The 12705-nt window shown below is 41.1% G+C and overlaps 1 protein-coding gene across 2 annotated transcripts in view; it reads left to right on the plus strand.

Annotated features, from left to right (window-relative positions):
- Positions 1 to 401: 401 nt before the first annotated feature.
- Positions 402 to 12705, plus strand: part of LOC135498262 (G patch domain-containing protein 8-like) — a 42246-nt gene continuing 29942 nt past the window's right edge. Inside the window, exons 1-3 of one of the 2 annotated variants that reach the window (XM_064788482.1) lie at positions 402 to 456; positions 877 to 973; positions 3228 to 3306. In XM_064788482.1, coding sequence (XP_064644552.1) covers positions 938 to 973; positions 3228 to 3306 — 115 coding nt within the window. In that variant the 5' untranslated portion in view covers positions 402 to 456; positions 877 to 937. Of the gene's footprint in view, positions 457 to 876; positions 974 to 2063; positions 2118 to 3227; positions 3307 to 12705 lie in introns of those variants that run through there. The other variant, XM_064788483.1, reaches the window with a different exon arrangement.

Consider the following 12705-nt stretch of genomic DNA (forward strand, 5'->3'; position numbering starts at 1 on the left):
CACAAAAATCAAAAGAAAATCGAGGGTCAACCATTGAACCTTTGAGATATGCTGAATTTTGCACAAATCAGCGAAAAACGCACCAACTGGCACTGGACGGCATTTCAACGCGGGGCCGCGCACATTCCAAGTTCAGTCTATACGTCGGCAACAACAGTAAAATGCAAAGTTTTTTGTTAGCCGCCTATTGAGTAGCGCTCTAGGTTTTAGAAACTTCAAAAAACATGTATTTGCCAAAACAACTGCTAAATCAACACTGGCGTACTGTGAGGACCAAGAAATCAATGATCTTTTAGAAACTACGGTTAGGGCTTGCCCGCGCATGAATACAAAAAAAGTCCCTAATGAGACCTATTCCATAATATTTCGACCAATCAAAGGGTAGCTTTCATTTCGCTATCCCGCAAGATGGCGGCGAAGTATTGAAAGAAAGGATGCCGAATTTGTAAATTAAAGGTCCGATATTTGCTAAACTATGGCATATTGTACAAAAATATGGTGTTACAGTTATAGATAAAGTATCGGGGTATCCATTGTTGCTAGTTTAAAGCCAGAAGTCCGTACCAAACTCCTGTAGTGAGAGAAAATAATGACCCCATTTTTCACTGACATCATCATTCTTTCTACCAACCAATGCCCAAGGCACTAAGGCAGGGACTGAGGCCGAGGGGCAGACAGAAATTCCCCGAAAGTCCGTCCAAAAAATCCCCCTGCCCACTGTTCCTTCCTTCCTTCAATGGATGGACTGGAGGAATTTAGCCCATCGCCGGTCCGTCAACAATAACATCCACCAAACATCACGACATGAACATCATCGTGACATCAATTTCTTATTGACATCAGGTATTTGATTCATGTCTTACTTTGTTCTTGCAGGTATTTGAGTTTGTCTCAAACATCTTTGTATATCGGTTATCCCTGTGCCAAGCTCCAGACAATGAATCATCAGCCATCAGTTGAGCCTCTTCCACTGGTAAGTATAGATGCTGTGTGTGTCTGGTCATATGATTCTTGGGACTGAGTGCATGAATAAAGTCCCTCATTGTGTTATATCGAAGATCGATGCTTTCGAGTACAATCAATATGTGAAGTGTTTAGCTATGGAATGGAATGTGTTCCCCAAGGTAACAATACCCTGATGTGATGGTAACTTGAAGAGTCTGCTTATGTGGACACAATTCCAGAATCGTCACTTCTCTGATTCTGTGTGGGCCAAAGTAGAGAAGAAATGGTGAAATGTAGGAAGAATACATGTAAATGATAACCACTTTTAAACAATTTTAAGAACAAAGTTAGAAGAGCTGTGGACTGGAGTATTGGTCAGATCAGAGTGACCTGCCATCATCCACATAGTGATCTCCTTGCTCCGATACTTAAACCATGATTAGGCATTTAGGCCTTTACTGGCTATCATGGCTATAGGGTGACTAATCTCACTGAAATTCCTGGCTGAACACTTCTTGCATTGGTTTTGAATAAACAATACAGTTTACCTTTCAGTACAGTTTGCAATTCCATGACCGCATTGAATTGAATCAATTGACATGATCCCCATTCTATGATAACAAGCTGGAACCCTTGAACAATTAGCTTCATGTGCTGTTTTCATGTTATTGATTGCTTGACAGCTGATGTCATTCTGTAGTTTGTATCAAACAAAAGAATTCTAACATAGTATCAACGGGTCCATATTCAGACCACCATCTTGGTTCTGTTGACCTTCTGTCAATCTGTGCTGTATCGCAGACATTTGTTCAAGCAATGGAACAATTTTGATCTTTCCTGCAAATTTCCAGCAGTACTTTGGTACTGCTATTTATCCACTGGAATATTGATCCTGCAGTGTACAGCATAGTATGCATGTAGTATTGTACTGCAGCTCGGACAAACCTATGCTACCATGAAGTCAAATCGTGGTTGTGGCAGTCATTCCTGAAACGGTCCCCTCAACATCAGCGAGCTGTATCAGTAACCACCTCTCTCATAGTCAATAGGCTACAGTGTGCAGTATGGATTGGAACAGTGTAACTGTAAGGATACATGTATGAAAATTGTATAGTTTATAGTGCATTCATATGGCTTTCTATCTATGGATTTATCTGTTATTTTAGCCAGGGGTGAGTAAAGCTACCCATTTTAGATATGTTCACATGCAGAGTATGTTTTGAGCAGCAAAAGTAATGGACACAACAGGGATGAATCAGTTACAATGGTTTTCAAAGTTGGGACATAAGTGGCACATTATTGATCAAATTATTTCAATTCAGCCTGCAGTTGTGTCTAGTTTTCATGTCTTTAGAAACCCTATTGATTCAAAGAGAGTGGGCGAGGGGTTCAGATTCCCTTGATATTTCCCAGATCGTCAATAAATATACGAATTTGAGTTGTACAAGCAAGTTCAATTAAGCTTTGGCTGTGTGCCAGGCACTCAAAATGTACGGATCAATACCCTGACCGGGAATGTACATAGTTGTCATTTCGTATCAGCCAGTTTTGCTAATTGAAAAGCTTCAATATTTCATAGGATTGTGTAATTGTAGTTTTTACTCCGCTTCCTGTGCTTTGAGTTAGATAAAAACTGGTACAACAAGTCTATTCTAATTCCAAAGCTGGCAAAACACAATATTGTTTTATCGATCTCAGCTTATTTTACCAATTGAACTTGCCTTTGGCAAAATAAGAGACATCATCTGCTCTTTTTCCCTTGGAGGTTATTGACTTTCTGTTCCAATTGCCAATGGCTTAAAAATGACATGTTGGAATACTGCTAAGGTCCTCGATGACTGTACCTTTGTGCCTCATGGCTGACTTCATGCCTTACATTCCTGTCAAAGTGGAAGTAGTATACTGATGGTCTCCAACCCACTCAGTCTCCGTGTTTTTCTTGGGTATGTTTTATTTATGGATGCTGATGACTAACTTGACATCGCTGTGATAATAACATTATTATTTTCTCCATTTTCCTCTCACTGCAGTCTGGTGACTTCAGGCAAGACTTAGCATTGTATGATAAGAGTCTACATCACAATCCAAATAATAAGACATAATATATTCATGACCAACCATGGTGCATTATGTTGCAACATTACGATCTGTCGTCTTACTTGTTACTCGCAATAGGCCATGAAATTGAAGGCAATTTCAGTTTGTATCACTATCAGTGGTCTGTTATTTGCAGCACTTGATTAGATAACATCTCATTCACGTCATACTGTATGTTCTTTCAGGGAGAGAATGATGGAGGCATGGCCCCTGGGACCACAGCGCCAACGAGAATCAGCGATACCCTCGGGAGAGATTCAAAAGGTAGGCATGATTTATTTACGACTCCTTGACTCTCTGAAGCCAACAGATCAGCCCTGTGTTATCCTGTTGTGAATATGTCACCCCGTAAGCTGGTTGAGTTGAACCTAGGGGGAAAAAACTACTCGCTATAAATGCATTACTTGTTGCAAAATGATCCCCAACTGTTAAATGGCATTTCCTTTTCATATCGGTTTTTATGATTTTATCCACTCTGTATATTCAACCTCTATCGATTTAAAAAGGGTGGCTGTTCTGTACCTCCTCGTCCATTAGGCCTGTACGCCTGTCACTGTAGCTGTTCTGTTAATCTTACATCCATTCCACTTGGAGAGAATGAAATCTTGGTGCACAGGTTCACACACATTGATTTCTGTCTACAGAAATAGAACTGTTTTATCTCTGGGTAGGTGCTCTTTATTTCTCGTATTGATGATTATTGACAAGGTTTGTGCCATTATCTCATCTCAAGTGTGATCAATCATCTTCCTGATTCCATGCGATGAATGCTCGGTAATTTGTGATGTTTTTTTCTGTTTTCCGTGTATAATCTATGAGATTTATCTGCGAGACATCTCACCAATGTTATGCTTTGGGTTTGCGACAGGAAATCAACTCTACTAAGAACGAATACCGGGTATCATGTCTGGGACTTCACCGGCTGCTGGTGTGCTTGGTTTAAAACATATCAAACAAACTATCGGAGAGTTGATCGGTGCTTTGGTAGCATGCTATCGAACAGCTCTCTCAAAAGACGAAGATTGACCACCTACCGCCTGTTGGCGCAAACCATAGATCATCTATATTTATTTCCAATTGATTTACGCCATCTCCTTAATGGTGGATCTTGGGTAATCAGGTCTACTAATTGGTTTGGTCAAGCTTGATGTAACCTCATTAATGATTGCGCGTATGATTTGGTTTCATCGCCAATAAAACCTGCTGGGCCGCTGTCCGAGTCACTGTGAGCTCATCACGCTGGGGCTTATCTGGAATTCTGTAGCATTATGTGACGAGTAGCAGTATCAGTCCCCTGGACAGGATGCTGGTCCATCACAGGTCAACATACCCAGGCAAGCATGGTGCCCATTTATACTCCTGAAATGTAAGAAGCACTGGTCATGTGTCTTGCTCAAGGCCTCAGAGATAAAACACAAATGATCCTTCAGAGAATGGAACCCACAGCCTCACGCTGGCACTCAACCTCTAAGTCTCTGATCTCCCTATCATCAATGGGTGCTGCATGACAACCCCAATCTGTGTTACCAATGAACTCGTCTGATATCAACATGTCAATAAATTTGTAATCATGGTAATTCAGTCCGTCGCTGACTTCATTTGAATTGATGAAATTCGATGAACTTTTGTCAAGGAAATTGGATGGTTCAGGTTTCGAATATTGTTGGATTTAATCAAAATAATGAGTTTTGACTATAGTCTGTGTTGTTGTAATCCTGAGTTAACTCACAGAGATTTTTCTATTCAAATGTCTACGGTTTTAATCATTGGATTTCAGCACATTATCATCTGTTCGTAACATATTGGAATTCTGGTCGAGAAAGTGGGGATTGAATTTTGAGTATCTCAGTGTATTAGTTGTTGGCCAGGAAAGTCGGTGGCACCCCCTCACCCCCTGAGACCAGTCTTATCACTCATGAATATTCAGGTGCTCTCACCTCAACGAGCCACCCGAAGCATCCTGAATATCTGAGTACAATATTCCAATTAAAGCCTTGTTGGTAGTGATAGGGATGAAGTAGAATCACCAATTAGCTTCTCATGGGAAGACTGGTGTGCTCCTAGTTTTGAAATAATCCCGCAAGATGTGTGGAGTAGTTTTCTATTGGGAGACTGTTTTATCATTAGTTTGTGGCTACTTGTTGGGGTAGGATAGACTGGCTTCAGTCTTTTCTTCGGTTTGTAAAGTATTCTTTAGACTTTTTCATGGTTATGACATGGATGCTGATTGCAAACTAATGACGTTGTATTCATGTCATTGATCTGCATTCTTCTGCTGTCTTTATGAGATAATAAGCGTGTCTGCGAGCTTATTGTGATCTTTGGCAAAAGTGCCTGAGGCAGTTGCGTTGATTGGATCAATTGTCTCGTATGGTGTGTCATATTTAGAGTTTCTTTCCCGAGGCGTAGTTGAGGTGCAATGTATGTACGTTGGAAAAGACACTGTCAGTGTTGTTGAGGTTGTTTCTTGGGCTTGTTAGATGTCATTTTAGCATGTTAAATGCCAGCTCAATCAGTTCTAGACTTAGGGTGCTGACATGCTTGGATATGTACAGTCGGTATGGATTCAACCAATTTGAAGGTAAGGCATGAATCTGTCCTGGTTAACTGAGATGCAGACTGTAAGTAGCAACTCCAAAGTGTCAATGAGTACCATTAAGATATTGGCGTAATTCTAAGCTTGTGTCTCTTTACTTGGAAATGATATACATAACCTCTATCCGCTGAACTGAGCAAAGGTTCGGTATCCAACCTCCTCCACTGCTCTGGTGTCAAATCACACGTTGCCACAGATCCAGTTGCGAGTGCCACTCCGTCACCATCTTCCTTTGACTGCTAATGTAATGTGGACCTGGTGGAAGGATGTTCTCATGTTTGCTACAGGAGTTCCAGATACAGCATGCTGTTCTAATCCCATTTTTTGTTGGACGTGCAGCTAATAAAATCCTCGTCAGTTTTACGTTGGTAATGGTGTCTGAGATGTAGACACAGTCGAGTATGGTACAAACTATACTTGTTTATCAGAAGAAAAGATGCTTGAACTTTGCCATTTGGGCCGTGTTGAACAGCATCATTTGTTGATTGTTTAGTTGATGTTTACTTCTCTACATGAATAGGAGTGATACTGTTCCCTTTGCCTTGCATGAGATCAACATCAACAGGGAACCATTCTGGTAAAGTACTCATAGAAACGTGTTAGAAGAACCATGGTCGAGCTATCATCATCAAATTAGATGCACTGCCATACAAAATGTGCACTGAAGAGTCTGCTTCTTTAGCTCAGGAGTAGTTGCTTACCTTTCAAGTTCGCTACCAGAACCAGTAGACTATCACAGCAGGTTATTGAAGCTAACGCTGCATATCGTATCACGTAATTGCTTTCATCGCCTCTCTACTCGTTGTTGTTGGAGATAAAATGTTGGCGGTATCTGCCGAGGTGTTGGGAAGGTTTGCTCTCGTGAATGTTTCGATGAAATACACTTCTTTGAAGTTGAGAGCTGTTTGGATGCCACTGCCAGTGAAACTTGTGTGAAACCAAGAATCAAAGTGCTACTTGGTCGTTGTGAATAGTGTTGGAAATTCCCTCAAACATTGGTGTCCGCCCCTTGAGCAAGACTGTTGATCATTCATATCCTGTCGATCACCAGCTTTTCTTCCAGTTCCAACTTCTTTCTTTGTCAGTGCACATTTCCCTGTCGGCAATACATCATGTTGATACCAACTTGTTGTCAGAACCAGACAGATTACATGTCAAACCATAAAGCTTGTGTAAATCCACCAGGCCATGAGAAAATTTGAAATATGTGCAAATTCTATCACAGATCAATATTCAGTGGTCCCATGGGGAATCAAACAAAGTTGCAACATTGGTATAATTCCATTTGTAAGTTTCTCACTTGATGTACGAGTTGTTGGTCAATTGTTCCCGGTGTCGAATCCGAAAGCATTGTGGTTGTTTTATGTGGCCTATGTGACAATACATCAGAGTTCAAAGGATGTATGAGAGGGCGGGTTGGCGTTTTATGCGGCCCAAGTGACACATCTTGTGGCAGACAATTTAGCGAGATGATGGTCACAGTACCTTAGACTTGTATGGTCAAGAGAATTACATGTACTATCTATCAAACTATCCTGTCCTTCAGACAAATGGTTTTTTGTAATATACCCACCAAGAGCAAAAGTGACCATCACAGTCTTACTTGAGCACACCATAACAACCTGTGCCATTGATACGCAAACCGCTGCCAGGCACTGTAGTGCAAGGTTCAAGAAGAAGATTCAGATATGAACCAAATTACCAATTATTTTGTCATTTCCTGATCTTTTGTCTTGCGCGATGACAACGCTTGGTGACGGTGATCATCTCTGAGCTCTCTCTCATTTCTGTCAGAGAAATAATGGCCTCATGACGAGATCAGATCGTCGGTGATGCTCGCCGCGTTTGACAAGGTCTGAGTAGATTTGCTTCCCTGGGGATTCTGAGAGGACGGTTGGATTGGTTTGTTGGAAATCTTGACTGTGCAACAAGATACCATTGTGATTGGTGTTTTGGTGAAAAATGTCTAGCCTGAACCCTGGGGAAAATGTGACAGACTCTCTGCACTTCATGTTTGATATTAAAGCTACTGACCTGATTTTGTTGCTTGAAAAGACGCGGTAGAGATGGCTGTGGATGAAACGCTTAGGTTTTAGCTTGCTTATGGGGTTCACAGCCCTTAACAACATTTTTTAGCATGTTTTTGTCCTGCTAGTAAAATGTATTCATATCAATCTGAAAATTGAGCTGAGTGAAACCAGAACTACTCTGCACCATTTCTATCAAAAAGCAACTAGACTCATGTGTGGGCAGCCTAATGTATGTAAAAACAGAGTCAGACTTGAGTAGACGAAAATCACTATTGCTAATAATGTGTCACCAAAGTTCTCCAATATTTCAATCCCACATCATCTTCCATAAGGCTGCATTTATCAAAAAAGAGAAGCTACACCATGTATGAAAAGTAATATCTTGAACAATTGTCCTGTGTGAGAGTGATGACACATCCATTATGTCCTGACATTTCAGGGAGTACTTGATTTTTACATCAAAGTCCAATGTGTGTTCTATTGACTGTACATTTGTATACAGGATGGGTAGTGATAAATGGAGCCGGTGACTGTATGAAATACAATGGTGTTGGACGTGAGGGTCAGCTCCTGCTCATATCAGTAAAAAGAAAAAATGGTCTGCAGGATCTCTGAGCACTCGCTCTCTGCCATGTCTGCTGAGACCACTAGAAAATTTAAAGGTTATAGTGTCAAGTCAGATGATACATCTTCCGTAGTCGATATCAGACGACAATTTACCCGCTACTTCTGCACCACTAGCAGAAGGAAACACCACTTCAAGTTGGTTGTGAAGCATTGTTGCTCGTGTGCTGAGACCAAGGGTTAATCACCTTAAAAAGTCATGAACTTGTCACATTTCTAACTGCATTTGTGTACTTCCTCGCTTGTGCATACTGTGAAGTTTTAATAATTAATGTCAATAACACAAAGTGGTCTTGGTAATATTGTTGGCATATTGTTCAGAAATATTGCCCGAGGATGTTATGTTGCATAAAGCATTGTTTTGCCCAAGCTGTGTGAGCATGTGTGCAGCTTGTGGAACACAATGATGTGCGTGGATAAAGCATGCCAATGGGTGTAAGGAAAATGTACTTTACAGCATGTTGAACAAGGTTGCATTCATACCCGCAGAAGCAGTTGGAATATCACCAAATTCTAGATTGATTGATGGCATAAAATTAAACCAGGTGTTGCAAACACTGCCGACCTGTATAGGGCCTCCTTGGCAGAGAATGTAGCAAGAATAAATAAAGCATGAGCGTAAAGTACATGTAGCATGATTAACACTCTAGCTCTTGTCATGTCAAGCATGCCATATATGGATGCCCATCACTCTGGCAGACCATGGTTGGTCCTGTCTATATGACTCATGCAGCAATGTCTGTCTCAGATGGATATTTTGATACACTTCTTTGAAGTATTTATCAAAGGATGCATGGCTATATTATATCATACTATGTCAATAAGGCTGAAGAGCTATGCATATTGGCTTGCACATTCGATCTTGTTCTCCGAAGATGTTCTTCGAGCAGGACATGTTGACGCCACGTTGAGAACAGAGAGGTTGATTGTGCAAATATTCTGGCAATGAATTGGGAGATACTGATTCTGTAGAGAGAGTTGAATGATAGGAACCTTTCCTACCGATTGTTGAATATGGCAGTCACTTTCACAACAATTCTCTTTACCAGAAGTGTTTCCCTTTCTTCTACATTCTCACGAGGAGCTGTGGTTAGTCCCTAATGAAATTGAACACAGCCTATTCATCCCCGGGGTTTTCTACAAATCCACGTCAGCTCAGATTGCCCAACTTCTGATTGTCTTGGGATTGGTGCATCAAGATAGTGAATTGATTTATTCCAAACTTCATCTACTATTTGACTTGTTCATCGCTGAGATGCTTCTTGTATTACTTCTAGCCTTACAAGCTGAGGGGGGAGTTCATAGGAGGTTTTGACGATGTCTCAGAAGAAATTGTACAAAGCCTATCTTCATCCCCAGGGTCTTCCACATGTCCTATAATCAATTCACGTCAACTCAGATAGCCAAAGTTGCGATTACTTGAGATTCGTTATTGGTGCATGATGGATTGATTTCCGAACATATATCTATTATTGGATATGTTCATCTTGTTAGGTTTTATGGATGTCTTGTTTGCCTTGAGACATTTGTGGAGGGGGTTGAAGCCGAATTTCGGATCACTAGGTAATGTTCTTGGTGATGGATTGAATTGTCAACTGGTTGGATTCTTGAACTCTCGGTTATTGAGAGCAGTTTGTCAAAATTTGTTGGTCTGGCAAGTCAGACCAATGAATTTGTCAACTCATGTGGTGCAACTTGGGAAGATTGATCAAGATTTTGAAGACAGTGCTGATTGAGGGGTTTTGAAAGTTCCTTGAGGCAAATGCCTGGAAGATGAATCGGTTCATTTGGTGAATTTCTCCCAAATCATTTTGGGCTAAATCGATGTCGTTTGCCAGCATGTGCACTCAAGGAAACTTAAGTCCAGGCACATCTTTTCGATGCTCTATCGTAGCATTTTCCATTGAGTTGCGAGCCTGGGAGCAAGGTTGCTAGTTGCTGATCTTGCCTTACAACTGATTTTCTCTGCAAACTAATTATAGGGCGATGGTGTTGGAAGGCGAGATGTCCAATATTTGAAAATGTATCCTTTTTCTGTAACGAAGGGAATTGATCCAAGAGAATCAATTTGTAATCCTAAACAGCAATCACACAATATGGATTGGTTTGGATTGCATCTGGGAAAGATTTGGAAAATAGAAAACATGTTTACCAGTTTCCCTGCAGTATCGACCTTGAAAAATTGTCAGATGTTTATTTGAGATTATATGTGGGAGATTCAAACTTATCTATTACATTGCTTTAGAAAAGAGATTATTAGAAAAAATGTCTAACATTAGTTGAAATGGATATTTTCTAAGCCAGCAAATCTGCTCATTCAAGGCTGTAGTGCTAAGCCTCTCGCTTGCTACTAAAGTTGTGTTTGGTCTGTACCTGTTACTTGCCCGAAGGTGAAACTTGAATAGGATTTTTTCTCCATAAAATGTTTGTACAAGCTTGTGGAACTAATGGAGTAGATAGATTGAAGACGGCATGATATTTCATCTTAGTCTACACACCTTGTTCCCTAAAGCAAATACTGTCAGAACTAGAACTAAAACATAGGCCTATTTCATGGTAGGTATCAAGGTACTCCAACATTCATGTAGGCCTAACCCTATGTAGACTCCCCTTCCCATTATGATTCTCACCAAGTCGAAAGATCCCCTTCACACTGGCAATAAGATCTTGAGGGTCGATAAAATGGTGGGTCTAACTCAACAAAAGGGCCGGTTCTCTGATACACATGCAGCCTATTGATCAGATCATTACCATGACACTTGAAAATGATGAGAGTGATTTCCATGCCTTAATTGCCACCAGGACATGAAAGTCTTCAAGGTCAAGGAGTTAATTTCCTGGGTAGATCACTGAAACAGTAAGTCAAACACGATAGTGAATACCAACACAAGCTTGTCCATTAGCTCTTCCAGCACGTGTTCAGCCTGACACATTCAGATAATCAGTGACGTCCCTTCTTCTGCCCAATCTTCTCCTGAACATGAACAGCAATGGCGAGCATGACCATGTATATGTCATCACAGTCAGTCAAGACAGAGCAGTGTAAAATATGGCTTAACGAGAGTAATCACAAGGTGGCAGGGTATTCCTGTCACACCACTGCCGCGATGACAAACACTGGTTCTAATAGCATCCGGGAAACAAATGGCTGGTTCCAGACATTAGTCTTATTTGATGGGTAAAAGTGGACGCTTGTTCTGTGGCCACTTCATTTGGTGGCAAACTCCAAATGGGGAAATGGCGTTCGGCAGTCTATAAAGGCAAAAGCTGAAACATAAGACTTGTGGCATAAACATGTGATGATCATGAGGAGGATGATGATACTGTTTTTGTTCTGGGAAAGCCTGAGAGTCATGTTGTTTGGAAACCACCAAACAGGTCTGTGTAGCTGCTGTTCTGACCACCTAACACCACATCAAGACTCATCCTGACTGATCCTTACTGCTATTGGCAGATCTCAGACAGAAACTCCACCTTACACAACTCCAAGACTCATCCTGACTGATCCTACTGCTATTGGCAGATCTCAGACAGAAACTCCACCTTACACAACTCCAAGACTCATCCTGACTGATCCTTACTGCTATTGGCAGATCTCAGACAGGAACTCCTGAGAGATTGGAGCTATCGGCTTCCTGTTGCAATTTTCTTGCGGCTTACGCCTCCTTATTTTCCATATTTCTCCTTTTTGTACTTCCTGCCATGTCTTAACTTTTGATCATGCTAAATGCAGGAAGTTGTCATGTTCTAGTAATCATCTTTAGTTCCTCGTACACATTTGTAAATGCCATGAAAGAAGATGAAAAAGCAGCTGAAAGTACACGTATGGGTGCATGGTCTTCCACCCAAATTACAATCAATGGCCTTGTTCACATCCTGTGTATACTTCCCAAGTATTAGAGTGTGTGGTGAGAGGCTTCGAAATTGGACACAAGGGATCGTTTCACTTGTATGATGAAATGGGGTGTGCAACATATCGATTATGAGTAAGAAGATTTACAGCCGGACACATTTGCCTCTTGTCAATAATGCTTGTATAAGTGAGACTTATTGGAGATATATTGTAATAGTGGATAGAACATTCAGTTTGCACTGCCATGTCCATATGGCATGTATATAGATCTGGTGCCCCAGGTCTACGTGCGACCGTCCTCATTTGTGAAAATGTGTTGAAATGCCCATGAATTTAGGAAAATTGGATCATTTTCTATTAGATGCCCCCTCAGACTCCCTGATCCACCCCGTTCCAAGGTCTAACAATATCTAAAGGGGGACTGGACAATATCAGAGTGACCCTGTCAGTGACAGTGATATGAATGTTATGCCACAGCCCCGTCCTCCGAGGTTTTGACTCCGTTGACAAGCCAATGTCCATGTTATAATGTCAGAGCCGTCGTTTCTTAAGTCGGGTTT

This window comes from Lineus longissimus, chromosome 13 (assembly GCF_910592395.1).
Source record: "Lineus longissimus chromosome 13, tnLinLong1.2, whole genome shotgun sequence".
Lineage (NCBI taxonomy): Eukaryota > Metazoa > Nemertea > Pilidiophora > Heteronemertea > Lineidae > Lineus > Lineus longissimus.